Source organism: Podarcis pityusensis, assembly GCF_964106645.2.
Source record: "Podarcis pityusensis genome assembly, chromosome: 10".
Classification (NCBI taxonomy): Eukaryota; Metazoa; Chordata; class Lepidosauria; order Squamata; family Lacertidae; genus Podarcis; species Podarcis pityusensis.
The window spans coordinates 72551519-72579359 of NC_138035.1; the positions used below are offsets into that span (position 1 = coordinate 72551519).

A 27841-nucleotide genomic window follows, 5' to 3' on the forward strand; every position below is an offset into this window, starting at 1 on the left:
AGATGCACACCAGTAGTGACCCAAAAGCACAAGAAAAGTCAACTCCAATATACTCAAAATCATATAAATAATCTGCAGAGTTTTGGGATTCTGTTCTGCGGAGCAACGAAACAAAATCGGAACTTTTCGGCTCCTTGGATCAGTGCTATGTCTGCAGGAAGAAGAATGCTGCGTTCTCTGAAGAGAACACTCTGCCTACAGTGAAGCATGGTGGTGGCTTGGTGATGCTCTGGGGCTGCTTTGCATCCTCCGGCACTGGAAACTTGCAGCGTGTGGAAGGCAGGCTGGATTCATTGAAGTATCAGGAAATCCTAGGAGGATTGTGAAGAAGCTGACGCTTCGGTGTCACTGGATAATGATCCTAAGCATACCTCAAATTCCACCAAGGTCTGGTTGCAGAAATAGTCCTGGAAGGTTCTACAGTGGCCATCACAGTCACCTGACTTGAACTCCACAGAAAATCTCTGGTGCGAGGAATGGGCTCAGATTCCTCAGGAATGCTGCTGGAAGCTACTATCTGGCTATGGATCTCGTTTACAGCACCTCATAGCAGCCAAAGGCTGCTCTACTAAATACTAAAGATGTTTGCCATGGAGAGGCTGAATAATAGTGAGACTGGACAAGCCAGTATAAGTTGCAGTTTCAGCTGAATTTGGGGAAACCACTTGAAGCACCTGTTGTGTTGAGCTATTTCATTATTATTATTCTAATTCTTTTCAAAATGTCAAAAAAAATAATCTTTTTTAAAAACACACACGCATACAGTGGTACCTCGGGTTAAGAACTTAATTAGTTCTGGAGGTCCATTCTTAACCTGAAACTGTTCTTAACCTGAAGCACCACTTTAGCTAATGGGGCCTCCTGCTGCTGCTGCGCCGCAATTTCTGTTCTCATCCTGAAGCAAAGTTCTTAACCCGAGGTACTATTTCTGGGTTAGCGGAGTCTGTAACCTGAAGCGTATGTAACCCGAGGTACCATTGTATACACAGACATATACACTTATTTTAGAAAAACCATATTCATATCAATACCTTTATGAGGTTCCCTGAAACCCAGGACTTCCTCCCACCCCTCCCGGCTTCCAGAATTCTTCCCCTTTTAACTGCCTCTAATTACTTTACCTAACTTTGTTATACTCTATTGTTATCCTTTGTTAATTTAAATTACAAGCATTATGTGAATCCTGCTAATGTTTTTAAACCCTCATAGTATTCTTTAATGTATTCAATAAAGTTATACCATTTTTGTCAGTTCGTTGTAAATCATTTCCCAGAAGGGCTCAGCTATTTTACATGTCCACCACATATGGTAGAATGTATCCTCCTTAACTTTACACTTCCAACATATGTTTGTTCTGTTCTTATACATTTTTGCAAGTCTTGTAGGAGTCAGATACCATCTATACATCATTTTCATAATGTTTTCTTTTAATGGACAGCAAGCAGTAAATTTTGATCTTTATTCCTTAACTTTTCCCATGAGGTAATTTGTATGTTATGTCCCACATCTTTTGCCCAATGAATTATTACAGATTTACTTCTTCATCTTTTGTTTCCCACTCCAGCACCAATTTATATATTTTTGACAGAATTTTTTCATTATTTTACAGCAGTTCTCTCTGCAATCTTGAAAGTTCTTTACCAAAAACAGTTCCTTTATCCAGCCTAAAAATATCATTTAACTGATGATATTGTTTTGGGCTATTTCAATTGCTTTTGTTTGATTTTCTCACTGCAAACAGCTGAAAGTCTGTAAATTTTGAATATAAACCTGATTTGCAATGGAGCTTGTCTAATTTTGGTTGCAACTGTCATCGTTTGTAACACTTAGTGAATGGAATACTGGGCCAGCAAGATATAGATGCGTCTGAAGATTAGTTATCTGGGGTCTGAAATACTGGGGGTTGGAGAGAGAGAAAAGTGTCTTCTCCACTCCCTGTGAAATGTTCCAGGTACAGAATTTTGGTAGCTTCATTTTTTTATGGAACAGGAGATACAATTCTATACTTTGCTGTACAGGCCACTGGAAAACTTATATAGCTGAGATACCGTAAATTACTAAGGATTATGCCTGGCACATATTAGCCTTGGTGACAGAACATTTACTGTAAATACAGATACAGCATAAAGCTAAAGCAGAAGGTTCAGGCTGGGAGAAATATCTGGCACATCCTCGATTCCACTTCCTTAATGAAGGTCAACCACATAAAACTAACGGAAGCCAGCCATCAAAGTGTTATGTGTCATCTGCAGCCCAGGTTGCCTGAGCCTATAGATCCACTCCAGTTGCATCGGCAAAAACAGTGTCCTCTCCCTGTCAAAGTGCTTTACATTTATCCTCACCATAACTCTGCAAGAAAGGTCATCCTTTTTTCTGCTTTACAGACAGGCAACAGGAGGTAGCAATTTTAATAATATATTTTTTTAATTATACCCCGCCCATCTAGCTGGGTTTCCCCAGCCACTCTGGGTGGCTTACAGCATATATAAAAACACAGCAAAACATCAAACATTAAAAAACAAAATATCCTATACAAGAAACAAACAAACCAATAAATCAATAGAAACAAACAAACCAATAAATCAATAGAAACAAACAACAACAATAGTAACAATAACAATAAACAGTTAGCAGTTATTTTAATTTGGGTATAACTATAAACCCCAACTAAACATTTAACCAACACCAACCTGACAAAAACAAAACAGAGCAACCAAAATTAGAACTGTTAAAAACATTTTAGCCCATTGCCCGAAGTCAAGAGTGGTTCCAGCAATATCCCTCCAGCCTCCCAGGAGCCTTTTAGCTGTTCAGGGTGAGTCTGCGCTCTGCCTCTAAGCCAGATGGAAATGGGCCTTGCAGCAGAGAGCGGTCTTCCTTCCAGCACCCAGGCAGATAGATAGATACTGCAGCTTATTCCCAGGGCTGTTTCTCACTTTTATGGACTGGGAACTGGCATGTCTTCTGTTACCAATACAGTGGTACCTCGGGTTACAGACGCTTCAGGTTACAGACTCCGCTAACCCAGAAATAGTACCTTGGGTTAAGAACTTTGCTTCAGGATGAGAACAGAAATTGCGCGGCAGCAGCGGGAGGCCCCATTAGCTAAAGTGGTGCTTCAGGTTAAGAACAGTTTCAGGTTAAGAACGGACCTCCAGAACGAATTAAGTACTTAACCTGAGGTACCACTGTACTGGAATAAATCAGTAGCAGCCCTGAGGCTGAGAGTGCCTGTGGCTGTCATATTTCTGTACTCTGGAACCTCAAAAATGACAGAGTGCTTGTGCGGGTGAGCTTCTATAAACACTACGAGTAGGCAACATCCACTGCTTCTTCTAGAAAGGTTGAACTGGAATCTTCTAACGGAGAAGGGGGAACACCATACAAGCAGAGTAATATCAAGGGACTTTTCACAGCACTGAAGCTTGGTCCAATTCATTTTTTTCCTGATCTTTTCTCTGCTTATTTCCAATGAGATGTCTTCTGCATTTTGTCCTCTTGCTGCCATGCTGTGGTTTGCCTTTTCAACCCAAGGGATTTTCTTGGGCACTTGCATTTAGTCTGTAATGCAATTTAACAGTTGTTTATCACACATCTCATCTGTATCTCCAAACACAAATAGCACAGGAGACTTAATGGACAATAAATCTTCATCCTGAAGTTTAGATTGAAGCTTTGGCCAATGCAGCGGATAAAACATTGAATGAAGCTGTCATTATCTTGGTCTACTTGATGTATCACGGAGGCAGCAGCACACAAGCCACTTGAACAGCCTCCAAGAAAAATGCCAGAAATTGTGTAGTTGCCTGGTGATCTTAAATATTCCACAACACCTTTATATGCTTTAGATCAGGGGTAGGCAACCTAAGACCCTGGGGCCGGATGTGGCCCAATCACCTTCTCAATCCAGCCTGCGGACGGTCTGGGAATCAGCGTGTTTTTACATGAGTAGAATGTGCCCTTTATTTAAAATGCCTCTCTGGGTTATTTGTGGGGCTTGCGTGGTGTTTTTACATGAGTAGAATGTGTGCTTTTATTTAAAATGTATCTCTGGATTAATTGTGGGGCATAGGAATTCGTTCATTATTTTTTTCCAAAATATAGTCCGGCCCACCACATGGTCTGAGGGACAGTGGATCGGCCCACAGCTGAAAAAGGTTGCTGACCCCTGCTTTAGTTCTATAGATGATAGTGAGGCTTTTGCAGGTAAATCACAGACACAGAAATCTATGAGAGGCCAGGTAGTTTGCCAAAGATACAAGGTGAGAGAAATTCATATCACCAGATGCTCCGTAAGAAAGAATCACAGCATACGGGAGCTTCTTCTCGGGGATGGAGAAAACGGCATCTAGATAGTTGCTTCCAAAAGGTATTTTCAACATTGGTGTCTCCCCCCCCCCCCTTTTCTCTTTTTGTTCTTTTTTATATATGTGTGCTTATCTGAAAAATGTATGTATGTATGTATGTATGTATGTATGTATGTATGTATCTGTATGTATTTTGCTTGTATTTTGTAATAATTATGTTAAATAAAATTTAATTTAAAAAAATAAAAAAGCATTGGTGTCTTAAGAGTCACCCATTTTCCTGTTACAATCTGGCAGGTTCGTGTCTCAGAACTCTTAGCTACAAATCAATTTAGCTTAAGCTGCCCAATAAAGTCCAAAAATTTTACTCGGATCTGCCATGTTTTGGTTCAATGCTGTATACCAGAGATGACTGACATGTGTGTCTTGTTCCCATCCCCACGTTGTTGGACTATAACGTCTTCCATCCCTGAGCATGGCCATGCTGGGCTAAGACTAGCAGGAGTGGTCATCCAACAACATCTGGACAGAGACCGCTTAGCCACACCTGCTCTACAAAGTACTGTTTGGAGAGCCCTGCTGGTAGGCTCATCTCTAGAGAGAAACTGAAATATGGGCCTTGGAACATAGCCTTCTCGCACTTGCTCTCTCCCCAACTCTCCTCTCAGCAGCAATTGGGAAAGAACCCACATCAGATAAGTCCCCTCCAGGCATTTCCAAATGAAATGTGTTCCTTGTGTAGAAGGTGGTACTGGGAATTTAGTATCAAATTCTGCATGATTCACTTCTGATCCAAAAAGCAAGAGAACTTGGCCATTTGGAAGCAAAATGATGGTCTAAACTGAAGTCCTTTGCATTTGTGAATACACAGGTAAAATCTTAACATTATGGGTTATTGTTATTTTATTTCAGGCAGCTAGGCAGCTACATGTGCAGAGAGTATGCAGTCACAAGCTTTAAAAACTAGTTCGTTGAAAGATGCCCCATCAATCTGTCTAAAGGAAAGCAGGCTTGAGCATGAACAGTAACCTCTGATTGACAGAGGAGAAAGTTCCTTGCACTTAAAAGCAATGACATACGCCTCTTTGAGTAACCTACTTTCTGAAGTTAGGGAAGCTAAATCTTGAAAAGCAAACAGTAATCTACATGAATGAACTGCACAGGCTAAAAAAAGAGCAGCCAGATCAAAGAGTTGTAAAATTCCACAAGCAGCAGCTTCTTGGGGCATGAAGGCCACATTTGCAATCTCCCTGAAACTGGCATAATAGACCCCTTCGCTCTCTGATCCCATGTGAACAATAAAGAGCCATCATTTCAGGGACCAAAAATAGACAGATGTTAGATACAGTCTCATTCATTCAATACAGCTGTTAACAGTTTGATTTCAAAATCTGTCTATCCCTACAAGAGGAACCAGTAAGGTTCAAAACACACCAGGAATTGCTTGCTGATGCTTACATAAAAGTAGACATGTACTATGCGGGGTTTCCATTATTTAATTGGGTTGCAGCACATCCCATTGCAAAACTTCAGAAAAGGTAACAATATACTAATGGTTCTGGTCTCTCCTGGACTATTGGCCACCAGTAGCTTGAATTAAAATGTCTTCTATCACTTCCAAAAGACCACTCCACCAGGCTCAAGTTTTGGCTAATCTGCAGGGAAAGAAATTATTCCTAGTCTACATTAAAGGGTGCGGTGGAACAAAGGAGTAAAAGTCTTAGACACTTAGGGTTTATAGGCCACCACTAATAATTTCCTTCTTTATTTAATTGGAGTTCAACACAGACCACAGGACTCACATCCAATAAGAAGTTCAACTGATAAAAATAATAATTTATTATTTATACCAAAAAGTCCAAAAAGACTCCTAGGCTGCGTACCTGGTCCTTCAGGGGCACAGTTACCCTATTCAGTCCCCCACACCTGCCCGTTCCCTGTCCCCCAGCAACAATACTTCTGTCTTGTCGAATTCAACTTCAATCCGTTAGCCACCACCCATCCTCCAACCGCCTCCAGACACTCACACAGGACCTTCACTGGATCCGGTTTAAAAGAGAGGTAGAGCTGGGTATCATCCGCATACTGGTGAACACCCAGCCCAAACCCCCTGATGATCTCTCCCAGTGGCTTCATATAGATGTTAAAAAGCATGGGAGAGAGGATGGAGCCCTGAGGCACCCCACAAGTGAGCACACTCATCCCCCAACACCACTTTCTGGACATGGCCCAGGAGGAAGGAGCAGAACCACTGTATAACAATGCCCCCAGCTCCCAACCCCCCATGATGGTCCAGAAGGATACCATGATTATGGTTTGGTTCGTAATCCTTCCTCCTAGTGAGGTGTATAAGCAGCCATCTACTGTCATCTATTTCAGTTTTTCTGTAAACTTTATTCAGAATTTAAAGAATCTTTATGCTGCTCTTCAATTAAAATATTTTCAGGCCATTTCAGATGAGCAGCCCCAAAAAAACTTTACCTCTCATTGGCACAAGAACTACTGATGCTAAGAAAAGCCTTCTTCTTTTGTTCTGGCATGGTTCGTGTTCCAGATATGTCCAAATTGTGATTCATGCTGAGATGCAAGGGGCATCCTCCTCAGAGTGAGGAGGATAAATATGTTGGTATTGGGAGCTACTGGATGATTCAGCCAAAAGCACAATTCAGACACTGAGTCTAACTGGGAAAAGGCACAGCCAGAGCAGTATATCAAGCAGAGGCAGAACAGCCAGACATGGGAGCCTTTCATCATTTAATTCATTTGTTCATCACAGAACACTAGCAATCTGGAATGAGCAGAGTATAAGAAAAGAATTAGCGTATGCTTTAGTACCAGCTTGCATCCAGGAGTTCCATGCTCTGCACAGCAAACAGGGAAAGAATGCAACACCCTCAATGCATTTTTTAAACAGGCAGATTAGAGTAGGGGCTGGAACAGCCAGGTACAGAGTCCTGGGAAAAACATTTCTCCCACATTAGTCAGTGCTTTGACACAACACAATAAGAAACAACAGACTACTAATGGGGGGGCGGGGTTCACATGCGACTCAAATGCACCCTATGGTACAAGATGCTATAAAACAGTTTCAAAAGGGGGAAACACATTTGCAAGAACCAAGAACAGATGCTTTTTAACAAGTGGAAACCAGTTCAGTGAAAATGATGTAATGATAGTATCCCTCAAATCCATTTAATATGCGCACACTGTGAACAGACATGTTATTGTACTAATAGGGCAAATAAAGTGAGCAGGTTGTGGGGAGTCAGATTTTTAGTAGGCTTATGCTATTTTTATCAGTAGTAGAGAAGATTTAAAGGGGGGGAGACATAGGTACAAGTACACACATAAACATGAAAGAAATCCTTCAGCACAAAAAATGTCCCAACATCAGTAAAGAGCATCAATAAGTTCATATGCCACAGTTCATATGCATTTTTCAAATTGCCACAGTTCATATGCATTTTTCAAATTGCTTTGAAGGACCATTTCAAACAGACATTCACTCTTACTTTCCCAAAACAACACAGACAAATAATCCATGCCAATTCCTGCACTCACCACTGAACACCTTGTTCAGCTTAACAATTCATCAAGGCTAGACAGCAAAAGGCAATTTCAAGCCAAAGTAAATTTCCATTATCAGTCAAGAACTACTTTATCAGCTATTGACATTCCAGTTGTGTTGCGTACCTATACATGTGGCCACTTCTTAGAGAAGCTTCATTTCTACATGATAAATCAAAACCCTTCTTGGCTAAATGAGCTGTATGGATGTACTCTGAAACAAATATTTATGAAGAAAAAGAACAAAAATTCCTGCAACAAACAACCTTGCTTTACACACATAGGATGGAAATATTTCCCTACACAAAGATTACAGCAGTCTGCTAAGAGCCGTACCTCAAATATGGGCTTTAGAACGCAATCAGAAAGGTTTAAACAAATTGTATAGTTTGTTGCTGTGCTGTAGAGGGAAGTGTGGGGCAGAAGAGCCCATCCAGGAGAAGGAAAACTCTGTTTCTAGACATAAATCTGGAGTGCAATCCCAAAGACTGTTGGATGGAACCTTGTACACCTCCTTCCAGCAACTCCTGCAGCCAAGCAGGTGCCAAAAGTCTGCTTTCCGTTGGACCACATCAGCAAGGCTGAGAGGGGAGTCTTGTCATCTGGGCAGCCCAGGACCTCCAGGCACACAGCCCAGACTTGTGCCCCAGGAACTGCTGCTAACACAGTGATTAGACTTCACCCCCAGAGGCACACTCCACTGTCTCTCAATACAGATGGATGCCAACAATAGTCTGCCCTGTCCCACCACATCTGTGCCATCCACGCAGTCACCACTCGTTCTTCTTTGCTACACAGCCCCTGCATTCTAGTTAAGGGTGGAAAGAAGGGAGAATTGTGCCAGATAGGAGATAATTCTGGACAAGGCTCCCCCAATACACTTTGCTGCCTAAGATAAAGGAAAGGGTGGCACAGATACACACCCCAGTGTCACATACAGAAACCTGGCTGCTGGCCTGACTGCTGACTCTTATCTCAACACTGGTGACAGGATAGTGTCCTCCACTGCACCTGAGGCAGCAAGCTAGTGGGGGGGGGGCGCCAAGACAGACTGCGTAACGTACACAGGTCTGCCATCCGACAGGGGGGAGAGGTCCTGAGGCTTAGGAGGGATAGCCAGGGGGCTGTCACAGCTGCCCCCCAACATCTGCCACTTGAGATTAATCACCTGACTTCACCTAATGGTGAGGCCAGCCCTGGTTCTGAAGCACTCTTGATTTTGGCTATACGGATGGAAGCAAACTGTTGGGGTCTTTGAGCAACTAATCAAAATGATATTCCAGCTTTCAAATGTCAAAGAAGAAAGGAAGATACTGTAAGCAGTTTGTGCCCTTTTTTCAATCCTGCAGCAAAACCAAACCACAGATGCCAAGCAATTCAACCAATCTTTTAAGGAGAGAGTGAACATTTTATATTATAGAAAGCGCACGCGCATGAAAATATAGCAAGACATTCTTAACATTCTTAGGTGAATTCTAATACCTGTTTAGCTATTTTGCATATCTCTTGCAGGACTGCTGTCCAGAACGGTTGGATTTTAGGGCATTCCCACCACATGTGGAGGTATGTGCGTGTGGAAGCGCAGCCTCTACAATATCTTGGTGAGGTTTCTGGGCGTAGCGGTGCCAGTTTCCGCGGTGTTAAGTACCACCTGTAGGTGAGATGCAGCCCTCTTTCTAGCCAGAGGGACTGTGCTGGATCCTACATACTGATCTCTCTGTGATCCGTATTTAGTGAACAAGGAAAGGGAGGGAAAGTATAACCTTTTATCACTTCTTGGCCACGGTGTCAGCAAGCCGGTAAAATACTTACAGAAGTTAAAATTACCCTCAGTTAAAACTATAAATTGCGTCTGCTGTAATTAGAAATGGAATACTTAAGTTTGGTTGAGAATGTTATTTTATTTAACTTTTAAGTTTACTGTTTCTCCTTTCCCAAAGAAAAATGAGTATCATCTGAAAGATAGCATATCTCAAACGGATTTAAGATAACTCTATGAAGATTCTCCAACAGCTACAAAAAAACCCTGGTGTTTACTCATTTAAGTTCTTTTGAACTTAATCTGGTCACCTCCACACAAACCTCACCCTTTGGGTAAATATACTTTATTAATTATGCAGCAAAACATTCCTACTGCTTATATTATTTATGCATTGAAAATCAATAAACCCATTTTTCTGAGACATTCCACTTGGATCAGCAGATCTAGAGGGAGGGGGAAACAATCAAACCATTCATTTATGGATCTCCAGCTGCTAATGTAAGCAAGGAAATGCCGCACATTCCCCTAGCATGGTATTGACACAGTCATGAGGCTATGAAACAAATGAGCAGATTATGTGAGCATCTTTCAGAGAGCTCTTCCAAAAGGAAAAGAATCAATTGCCTCTCCAACGTATTAGCAAAACACCAACATCTTTTACTATACACTTTGACAAAACTTAAGACAAAGGCTACCATAGAACCATAGAAAGTAACTGGGGACGCAGGTGGCGCTGTGATCTAAACCACTGAGCCTTGGGCTTGCTGATCGGAAGGTCAGCGGTTCAAATCTGTGCAATGGGGTGAGCTCCCGTTGCTCTGTCCCAGCTTTTGCCAACGTAGCAGTTCAAAAGCACACCAGTGCAAGTAGCTAAATAGGTACCGCTCCGGTGGGAAGGTAAACAGCATTTCTGTGCACTCTGGCACTTGTCACGGTGTCCTGTTGTGCCAGAAGTGGTTTAGTCATGCTGGCCACGTGACCCAGAAAGCAGTCTGTGGACAAGCAAGATGAGCACCGCACTCCACAGTCGCCTTTGGCTGGACTTCACTGTCCAGGGGTTCTTTACCTTTTCTTTTTTTAACCTTTACTCGGGATGGAATGTATCTGTGACCAGATTTATATCATCATTAAATTTTAAAGTCTTTCTGGGCTTGTGCTTCACAGCCACACACCCCAAAGAAAAAAGTACCAGCAGACTTGGGGTTAACCATGAATGGTGATAAATGTAGAAAGAACCATCTCATTTAAAAAAGGAGAGCTGTCCACACACATAAAGAAATTAACCGCTGGTTGATAGCTCAGTTGGTAGAGCATGAGAGTCTTAATCTCACAGTCATGGGCTTGAGCCCCGCACTGGGCAAAGGATTCCTCCATGGGGGGGGTGGACTAGATGACCCTCATGTTCCCTTCCAATTCTATGATTCTACTTCATTAACTGTACATTTGAGATGGCACAATTCTATGAAGTATAGCTGGATCAGCACGGTCCAACATGCCTTTTTTCGCAGCCCTCAGCAACATGTGATGTTGCCGTCGTCCTCGCAGCCCCCACACTGCCTTCCCAAAGCCGGGTGAGGAGGTGCTCAACTTTGGGTCCTCCAGACTCCTTCCCAAAACCTAGTTAGCGCTTTCCCAGATTTGGGGAGGAGGCAAGGGGGCTCCAGGATCCTGCCAGAGCTGCGTACCCCCTTCCCAAAGCCTGATGCCTTGCTCTGCTAGCTTTGAAAAGGCGGCACAAGGGGGTGGGGGTGGGGTCAAATTTTGGCCCCCCTCCCACCCCTATTATTATTATTATTATTATTACCCCACCCATCTGGCTGGATTTCCCCAGCCATGTGACAAGGCAGTGTGTGCCCCCCTCCCCGCCTTGGTATGAAATGCTGGGTGGCCCTAGGCTAGAGCTAGGCACACGTGTGTTGAACCCCTGCAAAAACAAAGAAACAAACACAAAGAGAAGCCAAACTCAAATACAGTCCAATGATGACTGAGCATGTACAGTAGGCACAAAATGGTGACTGCCAGGACAGGAAAACACTGTGTTTGTGGATGAGACAAAATGGGTTGAGCCCTAAAGGAAAGCACTCCAACTTTTCTTGCAGGGTCCCAGTTGCATATACTAACAATGATCTCAATTATCTGAGGGACAGTCCATACAGGACCATTCACACAAAAGAGGGAGGCTTCAGGAGAAGACAAGGCTTGCAGCAGTATTTTTGGGGAGGGGGGGAACCCAGGGGAGATTTCCCCCCTTCCCTAAAAAAAGCACTGCAATGTGAACTGATCATGCTCAGTGGGCACAGAATGCTGCCTCACTGCTGGAGGAAAGCAGGGCGAGGCAGGAAGAAAATAATCTCAGAAGCTGACCATTAAACCCCGCCATTACACTGTACAGAATTTTAGAACAACAACTAGAAAACACAAAAGCTAACAGCTGTGGCTTGAAAGAAAACTGAAAAGTCTGTTTGGTGTTTGTCAACCTTCCCCATCCTGTTGCTCGGAAGTAACGCATGGAGCAAGGCAAAGTCTTCCCAAATATACCTGCCAGGCCTGTAACACTGGAAGCACAGGGTATTTGCCACTTTTCACTCATCTTGACAGAAAAATTACACACAGCAGCTTGCGGCATTTTCACTAGACAAGGAGAAATTCTGTTTTGTTTAAATATATATACTGTTTGTTTGGCACCTCAACGACCTAGGTGCTTTTCCAAAATACCAACTTGTGCCCAAAGCTGCCTACAGCCAACTTCAAAACATGGTGTTGGAGCAGTTTTTCTTGCTCCTCAGTTTTTGTAAGAGGCAGATCTTCTTGTTTTGCCAGCTCTACCCGCAATCAATCTTCTTGTCCTCTGGCACCAGAGGGAAGATTTACACCCAATCTTCTGGGCTTCACAGAGATTTGTGCCAGCAGAATGCTGCTGCAAATCTCCAGTGCCCCTTTATTCCAATGGGCTTCTGTCAAATGGAGCAAGCCCACTGTTGCAAGAGATACACACACCAAGGATCACGCCCCAAAGCCGTAACGCTGGCAAGGATTTCAGATTGTCACCTTCATCTGAAATATACACAGCTTCTCCTCTCACACACATTTTTATCTCTTCGTTCTGTCTCTCCAAGGAGCTGAAGGAGCCAGATGTGAAAGTTACCCCATTTTTTTTTTAAAATAATTTTTTATTAAGGTTTTAAACAAACAAAAAAGAAAAACAACACACACAAAAAACAATACAAAACTTAACAATAAAAACACAAAACATAACAATTAAAAACAAACTCTCTTTTCCATTTCCAATTTTAAATTACTTATTTTCTGGACTTCCTCATACCTCCCTCTTTTGTATTCCAATCCACATTATTTGTCCAGCAGTTTCTTTTCCACTTTTTTAATCCCAATCTTTAATTTAATAAAACGTTAAAATATATAACTTCAACTTTTTTAAACCTAATCCTTGATCTTAATGTCATATAGCTTTAAATTTTTCCCTTTTATTATCAAATTTCCATTTCTTTAAACATCTTTAATCTTGATCTTTAATCTTAATCTATCCTTAACTTTAACCTGTACAGCTGGAAACCACTTGTTTTCAGTCCAACATCACTCTAACATTCCTTAATTTTGCAGCGTTTCTGAAGATAGTCTTTGAATTTCTTCCAGTCTTCCTCCATCGACTCTTCTCCCTGGTCACGGATTCTACCAGTCATTTCCGCCAATTCCATATAGTCCATAAGTTTCATCTGCCATTCCTCCAGCGTGGGAAGTTCTTGTGTCTTCCAATACTTTGCGATGAGTATTCTTGCTGCTGTTGTTGCATACATAAAGAAAGTTCTATCCTTTTTTAGCACCATTTGGCCCACTATGCCCAGGAGAAAGGCCTCTGGTTTCTTGGGGAAGGTATACTTAAATACCTTTTTTAATTCATTATATATCATTTCCCAGAACGCCTTAATCTTTGGGCACGTCCACCAAAGGTGAAAAAAAGTACCTTCAATTTCTTTACATTTCCAACATTTGTTATCGGGCAAGTGATAGATTTTCGCAAGCTTAACTGGGGTTATGTACCACCTGTATATCATTTTCGTAATATTCTCTCTTAAGGCATTACATGCCGTAAATTTCATACCTGTGGTCCATAACTGTTCCCAGTCAGCAAACATAATGTTATGACCAACGTCCTGTGCCCATTTAATCATAGCCGATTTTACCGTTTCATCTTGAGTATTCCATTTCAGCAGCAAGTTATACATTCTTGACAAGTTCTTAGTCTTGGGTTCTAACAATTCTGTTTCTAATTTGGATCTTTCCACCTGGAAGCCAATTTTCCTGTCCAATTTAAATACCTCCATTATTTGATAATAATGAAGCCAGTCTCGCGTGAAAGTTACCCCATTTTGCCCTCACAGCAATTCTATGAGGTTTCTTCAGGTAAAGCAGAGATCGGCACCTGTGGCCCTCTAGGTGTTGTTGGACTCCAATCCCCATTACCCAGTGCAACCAATGGGATAATGGGAGTTGTAGTTCCCCGCTAAGGGACTGTGACCCAGTATGCTTCACAGCTAAGCAGAGATTTCAACCCAAGTCTACCTAGCTGAGAATCATCACCACTCTGTTAATACCTGCTTCACATAGATGCAACAAAAACTAAAATCTCCAGTTTAAGTCTGAATGTCAAAACTATGCTCCACAGGGAAGGGCGATACAACTCTTTCTATAAATTAGCAGCGGCTGCAGAATTTCTGATTGAAATTTATTCTAGCAGCTGGTGCTTCTACATCTCTTATTAGATGCTCATTAGAATCATAGAAGTTGGAAAGGACCCTGCAGGTATCCCATAAGGGAATAAACCTGCAACTTTGGAGTTTTCAGCACCACACTCTAACCAACCGAGCTATTTAAGACACAGAGACTGCTTAATTTTCAGAAACTATATACATTTGATTCTACACCGTGCAGGCAGTTACTCAAGTAAGAATTTGTACCCTGGTGCAAACAATGGCATCTGGGTCACTATTTATTTCATCAACTATGCTGAAAACTAGAACTATGTTTTTCAAAGTAACAAGGTTAAGTATGTGGCGGGAGAAACAGTTAAGATACCAGAAGAACCTCAACAATGTAAAAAAGGAAAAGAAAAAGGAGTATGTTCAACAGTCCATGACAGGCGTGAAACAAGATGTGATTTGTTTTATCTGACCAAAACAAGGAAGTAGCTTTATTTGCAAATGCAACTGAAATTCCTCATCAAACTGAGATATGGGTTCACTTCTTTTGAACAGAAACAGCTTTGTTTCTCTTCAGCAGAAGAAACCCTCAACTGGACTACACCAGTATGCTCTCCAGTACCTCCTATGCTGCCCGTGAAAAGTCTCAATAAATATTCCCTTTATAAAAAATCCAGTTTGCTCTTCCTGCTCAGTTCCTATATGAACTGGCTCACCCTCTCCTACATTGTAAACATTCCCACATTTCGCTGGATATCAGGAGCGGCTGTCCTGATATCCTCCTCCATTTTATTCTGAGCACAGGAAAAGTGCTCTCTGGGAGCAAGCAAAGTGGCAACTGGTATAGGTGACTTTTTCACATTAGTGGAGGCACCTGGTTGGGCGGGAAGGAGGAAAGAGATGCCTAAGCTATTTATGGATCTCCCTCTTTCTCTGCTCTTTTAGGTGTGGCAGCTCCTTTGTATTATGCCACACCTATCCTAAGAGCCATGCTGGATCAGGCCAAGGCCTGTTTTCACAGCATCCTCTGAAAACATCATTTCAGTGGCCAACCAGATACCCCTGGGAAGTCCACAAGCAGAACCCACCTGTAACTGGTATTCAGAGGCACAGTGCCTCCAGCAGCCCCCATGGCTAGTAGCCACTGATAACCTGACCCTCTATGAATCTGAACATTCTGTTTTCAAGCCACTCAAGTTGGTGATCATCATTACATCATGTGAAAGGAAATTTTACAGGTTAACTATGTGTGAGCATGGAATACGGTGTAAAGTTCTGGTCGTTACACCTCAAAGAAGGATACTGTAGAGAGAAAATTCAGAAATGGGAAACCTAAGCGACTGAGGGGCTGGAATAACTTCCTTATGAGGAAAGATTACTCCAGCTTGGGCTTTCTGGTTTAGGGAAAAGGTCAAGGGGGATATGATAGTGGTGTTTAAGATTGTGCTGGGGTGGCATATACCGTTTTGCCTCTTGAGGTAAAATAGGAACCTGCCCCCCCACTGCCCCCCAATGAAGGTGACAGTTGGAAGCTTCAGAGCAGACAAAAGCAACTTTGAGGTGCAACGAGCAGAACTTTACACCGTATTCCAAGTCTGGTGTCACCATAGATTTGCATTTCTGTCACACACTGGATCACTACATTCACATGTCTTTTAGTTAAAATAATTTTATGAGGATTGCCTCTCTTTTGAGACAAAAAGTCATGCGACCGTAACAGAACGTCTCCCAAGTTACTGGAATAACACCATCATAATCATTGGGCTCACTGCCGGGTGAACTCATAACAAAATACTCATCTACACAGTACATAAGAACTTAGGAGCTTGAGAATTGCCTTGATGGATCAGTTCAGAAGTCTTGCAAGACACTCCTGAGAAGCTCACACAAAAGTCAGGATAGCAATTTTCTCTCTCCTTTATACCTTTTCTGCTTCACAAATATTTCACACTGGAATTCTATCTTTAGAGTCAATATTATTTAAGACTCAGAAATAGAATTGTTTTTTAGTGGTGCTTATATTTAGTTCTTAAATGCTCTGTACTTAGTTTCCATGGATAACATTACAACATTGATGTGAGCTTTCAACTCTCCCCTACTCAGACATCTTGGTGACGAAGAGGCGGGGGGACGGGACAGGAGGCAGCCTCTAACTATTCTATTCTTAGGTTTACAGAATGAAGTGAAAATGCTACTCATAAGAGTATTGACACGCCAAAAGTATAATAGGGTATTTCCAGATATCTCACCTCTCCCTTCAGAGAATAACAGATTTCTTTCCATGGCGACTGTGGCGTTTGCCCCTAGGATGTGTCAATGAAAGGGTTAAAATGGGTGTGGTGTGATTGGCCAGTGAGAATGCGAGGGGGGAGTAAAAGATCGAGTGGGGGGTTTTGAAAATCAGTTGAGGTCTGGGGGTTGACAGTTGAGGTTTGTCAGTTGGGAGTTGAGGCTTGGGTGTTGGAGAAGGAAGAGGGTGGAATACGCAGTGGGTTGGTTGAGTTGTATGGTGAGAGAGGGAGAGGAATTGTTAGGGAGTTAGATAGAAAGTTGGGAATAATTCAGTCTGAAGTTGTAGGAACTAAGATTTAAGAAACTGGCAAGAGAAAAATAAACCGACACCATACGCTTATTCCTGCACTTAAAAATAAACTTGATTATTTGTTTACGTTAACAACTGTCTGGACTCCGTGTGTCCCCGTGAGAAGCGGGGGGGTGGCAGCGAAAAAAGCAACCGCAGTGGTGGCACAGGGTCAAAAGACCGTGAAACGTCCGGGGCCCTGTGTGATCGCCACAGCGACATTTTCCCTGGCCTAGCCAAGCATGGGGGGGGGGGTTCCTCATTGAGCAAGTGATTCACATCTCAGCCATACGTGAGCAGTTGATCACACCACACACACCCCCAGTTGTAAAACTCATGTCAGGAAAGGAGGAAAAGAGGCCATTTTCAAAGCTACACATAAAAGACATAAATTACTGAGGGAAAAGGTGGGGGGGTATTTTCTTTTGTAGTTTATTCTTGCTGTTTGTAAAATATAAAAATTGATGTTATTCATTTTGCAACAAACAAACAAACAACACCCCTAACCCCCCCCAAAAAAAACTGAGGAAGAAAGTCAGCTGGGACAGAAGTCAGAAGCAAAATTTAGTAATGACTAAATATAGCCTCTAGATGTTGTTGGAATTACACCTCTCCTCAGTCACAACCAGCATGTCCAATTCTCAGGGATGGAGGGAGCTTGAGGCACTTGGGTCTCTTATCCCTGGTCTATACATTCAGAGCTTATTCACACTTCCATTTCCTTTGCTCTTTCCAGGCACAGTATGTGCTTTAAAACGCCAAGTCCGAGCAGCCTATTTTGCAATGGAAAACCCACGAAAACCCGCTCTTTAAAGCTCAATCGGAGCAAATGGCAATCCACGGACAACCTGACCTGATGTTTGCTCCACCTGAGGGCTAAAGCGAGGGTTTTCAAGGAGAAAGCTCCAGGGCAAAACAAAAACAAAAACCAGCACTCGGACACAGAGCTTTAAGTGTGGACCTGTGCCTGGAAAGAGTAGGGCAAAAGGTAAGTGTCAGTGGTGGCAGCTGAACTGGGAATGAGGGCAAGAATTGATTGTGGCCTGAGGTTCCTCATTTGCAGGATGCACAGGACACAGAAGCTGTGAGAGACAGAACAGCAGGGAGGAAGAGGAGCAGCTCCAGATACCTGCCGCATTATAGAGCGTGCCATTTCAGGGGGTAAAACTTAATTTTCACAAATTTCTTCAGTGAGGCGTCTTAAAAATATGTTTTTGGCTGTGAAGAATTCAAATCTGCAATTATTTTTGTGACTGGACAACATTTAGCTGGGTAAGTCTATATGTGATTAAGAAGCACATAAACTGCTTTCAGAAAACCAAAGAATTTCAATATTACCTTCTGAGAATGTCAGTTAATGCTTAATAATAATAATAATAGTAATAATAAAATATCAATATAAAGCAACTACAAGTACTTGGCACTCACTTTTAATGACTTCTGTGCAATTTTACACACATTTTACTTACCAAGCAATCTAAATATTCATTTAATCAAAATATATTTTGAATTCCCAAGTCATATTACAACTTTTTATTAGCACCCCTCATTTCTTGGAATATGGAAGTTGAAAAACTCAACACGTCCTGCGTACCATAAAGACTTCTGTGCAAAAACATCAGTCATCACATTTGCACACTACCATGGCACCAAAGAACTCGGGTAATGTAAGTGTCTGCATGGTGAACCGAGAGGGATGTGGGCCTCATTAGTCGTCATCTATTGCAGTGAGTTGCTCAATTGCAGAGACTGCTAGAGCACCGGTGGCGGAAAACTCATTCTGAACTGGACCAGACACAGGTTAGAGCTCAATGTCGAGCCTACCAAGTTGCGATGGCGAATAGGACCTTCTTCACCGCCTCTATTGCATCTGCAGAAAACAGCAGCAGGAGACTCTTTCAGGTGGTTCACAATTTAACAACAAAACCACCATCATCGGAGCCTGGTAAGGACTCCAGGATCTCCTTCAATGATTTTGCAAAGTTTTTTTGCAGTTAAAGGGCCATGTCCAGAAAGTGGGGGGGGGGGGGATGAGTGTTCAGCCCCCTGGGCTCTCACTTGTGGGGTGCCTCGGGGTTCCGTCCTCTGCCCCATGCTTTTTAACATCTATATGAAGCCGCTGGGAGAGATCATCAGGGGGTTTGGGCTGAGTGTTCATCAGTATGCGGATGGTACCCAGCTCTACCTCTCTTTTAAATCAGAACTAGTGAAGGCAGTGACAAGAAATACACTGGGATGGGGGGTGGAGGTGGAATAACAACTCCTAGCAGTGATTGATTTATAACACAAAACACAACTACTTTATAATATGATCATGGGACATCCAAAAAGTATAAAACAATGCAGCTATGAATATGGAACATTCCCAAAATATAATTATAAACGACAACTAGAATTGTCCTCAGTATCATTTGATGCTATTTCCTCTCTTTTGAAAAGATTTCTATCCATATTCTGCAAATAAAAAAAATATATTTTGATGCTATACTATACTATACTAGACACTCTGAACTGTTTAAATGTTTCTTTCATTGTCCTTGCATCTAGCCACGCTTGCCATCCTCTCCTGCCACACAGCATGGCATGCCACACCTTTTGAGAACCACTGTTGTAACCAAAAGGAATGTTACGTGTCAGTCTACTGAACCTTATGAAAAGTTTATTCATAAACGGAGAACTGTTTCTTTAATAATGCCTTTTCTGCGGTCCTAATCAGCAAACTTTCTTGCTACGGTTTCAAAAGTCAAGCACACCCACTGTTTCCATGGTGCATTTTAATGAAATATCACTACATTATTTGGCTTAAAGGCAAAATTAGCCTTCTCTAATGAGATAATCTTAAGCAGCTTTTGATGAAAGAACATAGCTTAGCATTCTTCACATTTGTCTTTGTGCCCTACCTCCCTACTTTAACTTTACTTTTTGAAGACCATTGGGTGGACTCAAAGATGGGTAAAGGCACCCAGTGGGAAGGTGGGGGGCACTTTTTGTAAAACCAGAATGTTAAAGATGGCATTCATTAAAATGCTAACAAAAATAATTCAAACTAAAATCAGTTTAGCCTCCTCCCTATAAACCTAGAGGATCAGTTTCTACTGAAATGGAGTGCTGAGCAGATATTCAATGGCATTCTGACATTTATACTGATATGCAAAAGCTTCTAAAATGTCATTTTTGATGCCAGCTAAATAAAAAGCTGCTTAAATAAAATTAAATGACCTACATTGTCGCACACTACATCCGAAATACTGACTTTTCTCCCCTAACAATTACCGTATTTTTCGCCCCGTAGGACGCACCGCCCCATAGGACGCACCTAGTTTTTTTTGGGGGGGGGGAATAAAGGAAAAAAATTTATTTACCCCCCAGGCACGGGGGCTGGTGCGGGGGAAGCCTGAGTTTCCCCGATCTCAGACCCCAGAACAGGCTGCCGCCCCAAGCCTTGCGCGCCCGGCAGGACCTCCCGCCGGGCGCGCGAGGCTTGCGGACATCTGCCCGAAGCAGGGGGCGGGCTCCGCAGCTCGCCCCCTGCTTTGGGCTGCAGGCTGCCGCCCCAAGCCTTGCGCGCCCGGCGGGACCTCCCGCCGGGCGCACGAGGCTTGCCCACATCTGTCCGATGCACGGGGCGTGCTACGTAGCGCGCCCCGTGCTTCAGGCTGCAGGCTGCTGCCCGCAAGCCTTGCGCGCCCGGCGGGACCTCCCGCCGGGCACGCAAGGCTTGCGGATAGCTTCCTGAAGCCTGGAGAGTGAGGGGTCAGTGCGCACCGACGCCTCTCGCTCTCCAGGCTTCAGCGAAAGCCTGCATTCACCCCATAGGATGCACACACATATCCCCTTCATTTTTGGAGGGGAAAAAGTGCGTCCTATAGGGCGAAAAATACGGTAGTCAAGAGTGGACTGGCCTTAACTCAACAGAGACTCATGCCTACCACAAACACAATGACACAGACATTTGCCAGGTAACCGTTGCTTTGAATAAAAGGGGCTGACATCAAGAGCCTGAAAGGCTGTCTCCCTTTTCTTTTTTTGGAGCTTACCAAAATAAGAGGTGCCATGTTTTGCAATCCAAGCAAAACGTAAAAACAGTTTGCAAACCCACTTCTATCTCCAGTTGCAAAATTGCAGACAGGAGCTAGTTAGCAAACACAATGATGCACACATTGAAGAGCTCAGCACAGTTACCACCAAATATTAAAGAGGAGAAGACAGAGACAGGCTCCACAAGCCACAGTTTGGATACAGAAGAAGTGAGAGAAAGACAATATATATAAACAGAAATGGGAAGACAGGGACAGAGTCTAAAGAAACATTAATATGGATCCTATGTTGCAGATCGGGGGGGGGGTTAAAGCTGTCATGTGTTTAAATGTATAATTATTGCTGGTAGTAACCAGAATATTCCAAAAGTAGAATTTAACTGCCATAATGTATTAGGATAGACTCGTTCATACAATGCAGAGATAATATTAGTTACTTCACACTTGTAGCCTTTGCCGGAACTCCTGCTGTTTCTGCATGCATGTGCCTTGCTACTGTCACTGTGCATTCACACATGGTCCTTTGGAATCTGTAAATGTTCTGTGAAATAAAAGGTCACACACAAGTTTGCTGGCCTGAAGCCATTCCACCTTGCTGTGAGTCTCTCAGATCTCACCAAGTCAAGAAACATCAGTCTGAAGTTGGGTTTGAATGAGAAACCTTCAGCACTGTTGCTGTGGATACAGACAACATGTCTGCTGTGCCTAGGGCACTTCCATTGGTTTTCTGTCAGTTTGGGGTTTAAGTCCCAGCATTAGAAATATCACATAGAAATACTTTAAAAGAGATGCTACCTAGAAGAAGCCTATTCGTCTTTCTGTGATTACGTTGAATCGACGTTTGCTTCAATAAGTGTTTTTCTTGCTCTATATATCCTCAAAGGCTTGTCTAGTATCTATACACTCACAGATATTGCCCTTTCCTGATCTGACCCAAAAATATCCAGAAGGAGACTGGCCCCTAGGGAACATTTGTTTTTCCAAAGGGTTTGATGCTCAGAGGGGAAAGAAGGGGGATCATAAATCTGCAGTTCTACTTCTGCCCAAATGGGCAACAAGCTCAACACTCTGGAAAGCAAGCCAGGTGGAACAAATTAACAAGGTGGAAGCAAGGAGAGGGCTCTGGTGAACCCCAAAGACTTGGAAGAGGACTTCCGGTTCCAGTAACGAGCATGGAAAGTCGCTCCCTTGAGCTCTCCATAGTCTGGGGGGCTCTGCTGGGGATATTTGGGGACAGTGGGGCGAGCATTCCACTTAATCTCTCCAATTAAGTCGGGGGCCAAAGTGAACCCGCAGACACCTGTTAATGCCTGCTTTGGTCTTAGACGGAGTTAGAAGAAAAGAGGGGCAGGGGGCTGAGTTTCACCATGACTCCATTCTTGAGAATGTCTCAGTCAATAACCGAGTTTGCTACAGATCTCCTTTGATTTCGGACAATTTGGACAAGTGAAAAGGGAACCCAGCCAACTTGATGTAGTCAAAAGCTGCTGGAGACTATTTGACTGTAAATTGCAGGCTTGGAAAGATGTTAATTTCTGCTACAATGGGGCTGTGGAAGAGGGAGAGGATAGACGGTTTATACATATCATTTTATTCGCAAGGGTTCTCTGCAACTACCCTTCTCCAAGGAACGTAACTGTAAGAATTCAAGAAGAGTGGACTTAAATATAAGTTAACTTTGCTAGCTAAAAATTGATGGATCCTGTAGTGTGGGCAAATGAATTGTTGGGTGTTGGGTGGGCAAATCTGCCTGGCTAAGCGGGGAGGAAAGGGTTATTTAAATAAATCCAGACACAAAAGTCCCCCCCATGAAGTTTTTAAGCTATTTTTTAGGGAAATCGCCAAAAAAAAAAACACACTTCCAATTCTCATGGGAATAATGTTCACTCCCCACACCTGGTATAAGGATAGAGTAAGCATGGACAGAGCACAAACCAGACACCAAAGCCTGGGAACCTGATATCACCAAGGATTGTTTTGCTGCGTAACAATGAGGATCTGGAGATCCTATGGGTTGCTGGTGTGTGGGGAGCAGGAATGCAATACTGCGGTTGAAGATGTATCGTTTACCATCATCACGTCAGACTTTTGTGCACGTAAAATGGCAGGAGGAATAAGATGCATTTGTGGAATACTGATTTATTACTACAGTCATACCTTGGTTTTCAAATTTAATCCATTTCAGGAGTCCGTTCAACTCCCGGAACAGTTAAAAAAACAAGACGCTCCTGCAGCCAATCAGAAGCCGCGGAAGCTGCACTTCTGGTTTTTGATCGTTCAGGAGCCGAAACATTTGAGTTCAAAGGCGTTTGGCTTCCGAGGTTCTACTGTAATGATTTTTGTGGGCTGACAAAGTGAAGAGTAATTCTGTTTGACATTTGGGAATATGTTATAGTTACTGTAAATAAATGTCTAAGCAGGAATTAAAATATGTACAGCTGATGGCAAATGAAGAAGGGGAAAAAAATAATAATAATAGTGATAAAATGCTAAAATATTCCAAGTATTGAAATGGAATTAGGAAATATATGTCACATTATGGTGCTGGAGGAGACTCTTGAGGAGTCCCATGGACTGCAAGAAGATCAAATGTATCCATTCTGAAGGAAATCAGCCCTGAGTGCTCACTGGAAGGACAGATCCTGAAGCTAAGGCTCCAATACTTTGGGCACCTCATGAGGCGAGAAGACTCCCTGGAAATGACCCTGATGTTGGGAAAGATGGAGGGCACAAGGAGAAGGGGACGACAGAGGATGAGATGGGTGGACAGTGTTCTCGAAGCAACCAGCATGAGTTTGACCCAACTGCAGAAAGCAGTGGAAGACAGGAGTGCCTGGCCTGCTCTGGTCCAGGGGGTCACAAAGAGTCGGACACAACTAAACGACTAAACAACAACAACGTCACACTGAGTAGCAAGTAAGTGAGGGAAGAGAAACATCAAGGAAGCAGAGTGGGAAGTCAGCTTTTAAATTTGTATTAAATTTGAATTAATTTGATGATAATTTGTTAAAATTTTTGAAAAGCAATAAAAAATAATTGCCAAAAGGCCCAGAAGAGGTGGTGAATAAGAGAAAAGGGGAACGATGCCAATAAAGTCATCCAAGAAAATGTCACGGGATCAGAGGAGAGACAAAAGAAGTCCATAATGCGGCCTGTGCAAACTAGCTGGGGATGTGATAAGACTCTTGGTGAGAAGCAAAAGGGCGGGCAAAAGGGATTTCCAAGAGTTCCAGGCAGGCCGGCTCAGCAAATGCTGGAGGCTGGCGCTGGGTTGAGCTGGCTACGCTACTGAACAAAAACAAATGGCCTTTACCTTTGTGATTACAGTAGGCAGAAGGCTTAGGACCAGGCAAACATGTTTGAAAAGCTTGATGAATTCCAGAGCTGTATCTGAAGCTGTGAAATATAATTTCGGTTTTTACTATTTGCATTTTCTGCTTGGGGCACCAAAACGTATTGCCCAGCTGATCCACGAGCCTTTGCTTATCAAAAACTTTTATCTTGGTATAGGAGCAATTAGCCATCAGCATAATTCTTGAGGCTACAGATGCAAGAGGAACACAGTTGTGTTGCAAGGAACAGTGATCTAAAATAGCAAGTAGCTTGCATAGATAGGATTCTATGCAAACAAGGGCTGCTTATTTAAACTACAAAACATGTATGGTAGTGATGCTCCAGTTCTGGATACAGTCCTTCTGGAAGCATGGATGGCCATGTGACTGTTCAGAGTTCACTGTTTAATGCTGAACTTTCCAAACATTAGTGTGTCAGGTGCAGTGTGTAGATATGTTGTGTGAACACTCCCCGTGCTCCTTACGGTGCTGGAAAGGGGTTAGTTAAACCTCTGGTTTGCTAGTAAAACTAGCAAATTACTGAATTACTATGTCACAAAATGATGCATGTCTAAACATGAAAAGCCTGGAAAGCTCTGGTTTAATAGAAATTTGCCCCTCCCTCCCCAACCCCAACTCTTGGTGGCTATGGCAAGACTAGTTTCTGAGGACTTGGTGGTTTCATTAGTTATGTTGCTGATATTTTACTATTACTTTAACAGTATTCTGTGATTTATACTGTTGTGGCTTATTTCTTATGTAAATCGTGACAAAAAGCAGTAAATAAACACTTTCAAAATATTAATAAAATGATAAACTTTCAAAATATTTTCTGGTAACATTTGACTATGTAATTCATTAACTTTGAGATACTCTAGTCTTACTCACTCCATCTCCACCCACTACATGTGGGTATTTGGAGAACAAAACAGGGACTATTACTGTTCTATCCCAATTCCCATTACTGGATAAATGCCTAAGATAATGTAGAACGAGTTTCCGTAGCTGATTGTACTCCCACCCTTTTAAAAGTGTGAATAACATCTGTCTACTTCATAGCAGGCAAAAACTGATTTATTAAAACATAAACACAATTGCAATTAACTATTATTTCAAAATTCAATTACAGTTGAATTTGTAGAAAGCCTATGTACAGAGAAAACACCGCTGTGTTTAGTCCTTTTGTGGGGGCAGGGGTGGGGGGTGTTGCTAGAGGAATCGTTTCAGAATGGGTAAAGATTACCATCTGAGAATGAAATTGCTGCTGGAGTGATGAAACTCCCTTTGTGAAACGTAATCTGTTTAGCAAATGTGGAATGAGGGTGTAGGAGTGGAAACTGCTTCTTGCTTCTAAAAATCTGTTTGGGCTCCTTCCCATAGTGCTCTCCAAATAGCACATCTTCATTATGTCTTTCTCAAGCTGTCACATTTCTGTCAAAATATGTTGTATGATTAACTTGCTATTTCTGGGCATGCCCAGTTCCAAGCGTGGTGGAGAGGGAGGATTGTTTGCATATAGATGAATGGTTTAGAAATGTAAACCGTAACAGCCCGTTTTCAGGTTCTGGGCTGAAGTATTTAGGCTGCAGTCCTTATCTACACTTACATGGGAGTGAAAGACCCCTGAACAAAAGTAGGACTTGCTTGCATAGCATCAGACACCACAACTCATTTAATCTGTTGCCCCATGTAAGGACTGGCCAACGTCCCGTGGGAAGCTTTGTACTACTTTTTATCAGCCGCCACCACCTATCTGCACTTCTAATACACAAGGGAGGTTGTACTGCAGAGCAGTCATCCCCACTGCCACCCTGCACACTTTCAACAGCCATGGGGAGGAGCATCATGCACATACAGAGTTCTTCCATGTGAGGGGTTATCCCAGATCATCCAGGATCCCCCTTGCACAAACAGATTGTATGCACGCACACTTGTTATGTGTGAAGAGCTAATTTTCCTTGACATGCATTTTTACAGGGCTGCTTGTTTCTTCAAACTCAAGCATTCACTCTGAGCATTCACCAGAGCTGAAACACTCTGGTATATCTTACCAACAGAAACTGGGCCTGTGAAAGCTGCACCCTAAACTGGTTCATATTCAAGCCTAGTCTCACAATTAAACTACACAGAGGATCCATAACAAGCCATGTGAATTTCTGTGGGAATACACAACACGCACCACAGATTCCAAAGAATATCAATTTTGCTTTTTTAAACACCATTTTCTAAACCTTGTGGCTGAAGACCAGCTGGGAAGTTTATGTCCAAGACACGCTGAAATCTCAGCACCGAAAGAGAAGGATGAATGGAGCTGGGAATGGAACCATGTGCACCGCATAGCACACTGCCCCTCTCAACAACAGACCAGTCAGAACAGCAAAAAGCAAATTACAAAGAAGAAAAAATACACAACTGTGCTGAATTTGTAAGACACATACAGGTTATAAGACTCAGCTTGTCTAGTGCAGCATGTAAATGCTGCAAATAACTATCCACTGTAGAAATGAGGGCTGACAATAATCTGACCCATTATGGACACTGGCTCTTGAAACCTTACAAATTACAGGGGTCATTTGGCCTTCACAATGAAACCTGCCTCCAAATTCAATGCAAATATTCATGCAATCCAGACCTGCAGGAAAAGCAAAGAAGAATCTACATTCTGCAAGGAAACATGATGATCAAATTCTCAACATGTTTGTCTTTTATTCTCTAGGATTCACAATGACACCCCTAAAGCAGCAGCACAATCAAAACAAATCATTAAAAAAATCTTAGCCTTGTTAAAGCAAGAAAGTGCACAAAAAGCACCCTGCTGGATCAGGCCAAAGGCCCAGCTAATCCAGCACTCTGTTGTCACAGCAGCCAACCAGAACCCCATGGGAAGGCATGAGAGAGTATTTGGTTTTCCCTCTTTGTACTGTTGCTGACTCTTAACACTGAACCAACTCATAGCTACAGCTCCTGGTTTGTTGGGAGCCCGTGAGCCTGGGGTTCTGAACCAGGCATAGGCAAACTCGGCCCTCCAGATGTTTTGGGACTACAACTCCCATCATCTCTAGCCAACAGGACCAGTGGTCAGGGATGATGGGAATTGTAGTCTAAAAACATCTGCAGGGCCGAGTTTGCCTACGCCTGTTCTAAACCATGGCTTAGCTCCCAGTAGGATGGCAGCAGCAAGAGTGGGAGGAGAAGCAAAGCGGCCACGATCTTCTAACTGTGCACCATCATGTGTGCTTGGTTGCACCAGCCCTTAGCACTATGTGAACCAGGCCACTGTGAATTTAAACCTGACTTCCATTATACAAAATGTAGATTAAAGTAGCAGAGAAAGGTTACAAATGAAAAGGATATGGCGCTACAAAAGCAGGAATCACAGTCATGAATTATCACCATAGTCTAACCCTGTTTTGACGAATCCCTCCTAGACAAGCCAGTTAACAACTGCTGCTCAGTCAGAGAACTTACAAACTACTATGCAATTTAGCTGTAGTGATTAATTACTTAATGGTGGCTGAGCATTTTAAAGATACAGTGTGC

At 42.7% G+C, this 27841-nt stretch overlaps 1 protein-coding gene across 21 annotated transcripts in view; it reads right to left on the reverse strand.

The window, feature by feature from the left end:
• PPFIBP1 (PPFIA binding protein 1) overlaps positions 1-27841 on the reverse strand; it is a 132139-nt gene that overhangs the window by 62737 nt on the left and 41561 nt on the right. For 8 of the 21 annotated variants that reach the window (XM_081023508.1, XM_081023520.1, XM_081023524.1 and 5 more), the window contains exon 1: positions 16601-16716. The exons of 1 other annotated variant lie outside the window; for it this stretch is intronic. In XM_081023508.1, coding sequence (XP_080879634.1) covers positions 16601-16634 — 34 coding nt within the window. In that variant the 5' untranslated portion in view covers positions 16635-16716. Of the gene's footprint in view, positions 1-16600; positions 16718-27841 lie in introns of those variants that run through there. 12 more of the 21 variants (XM_081023506.1, XM_081023511.1, XM_081023504.1 and 9 more) reach the window with 3 other exon arrangements.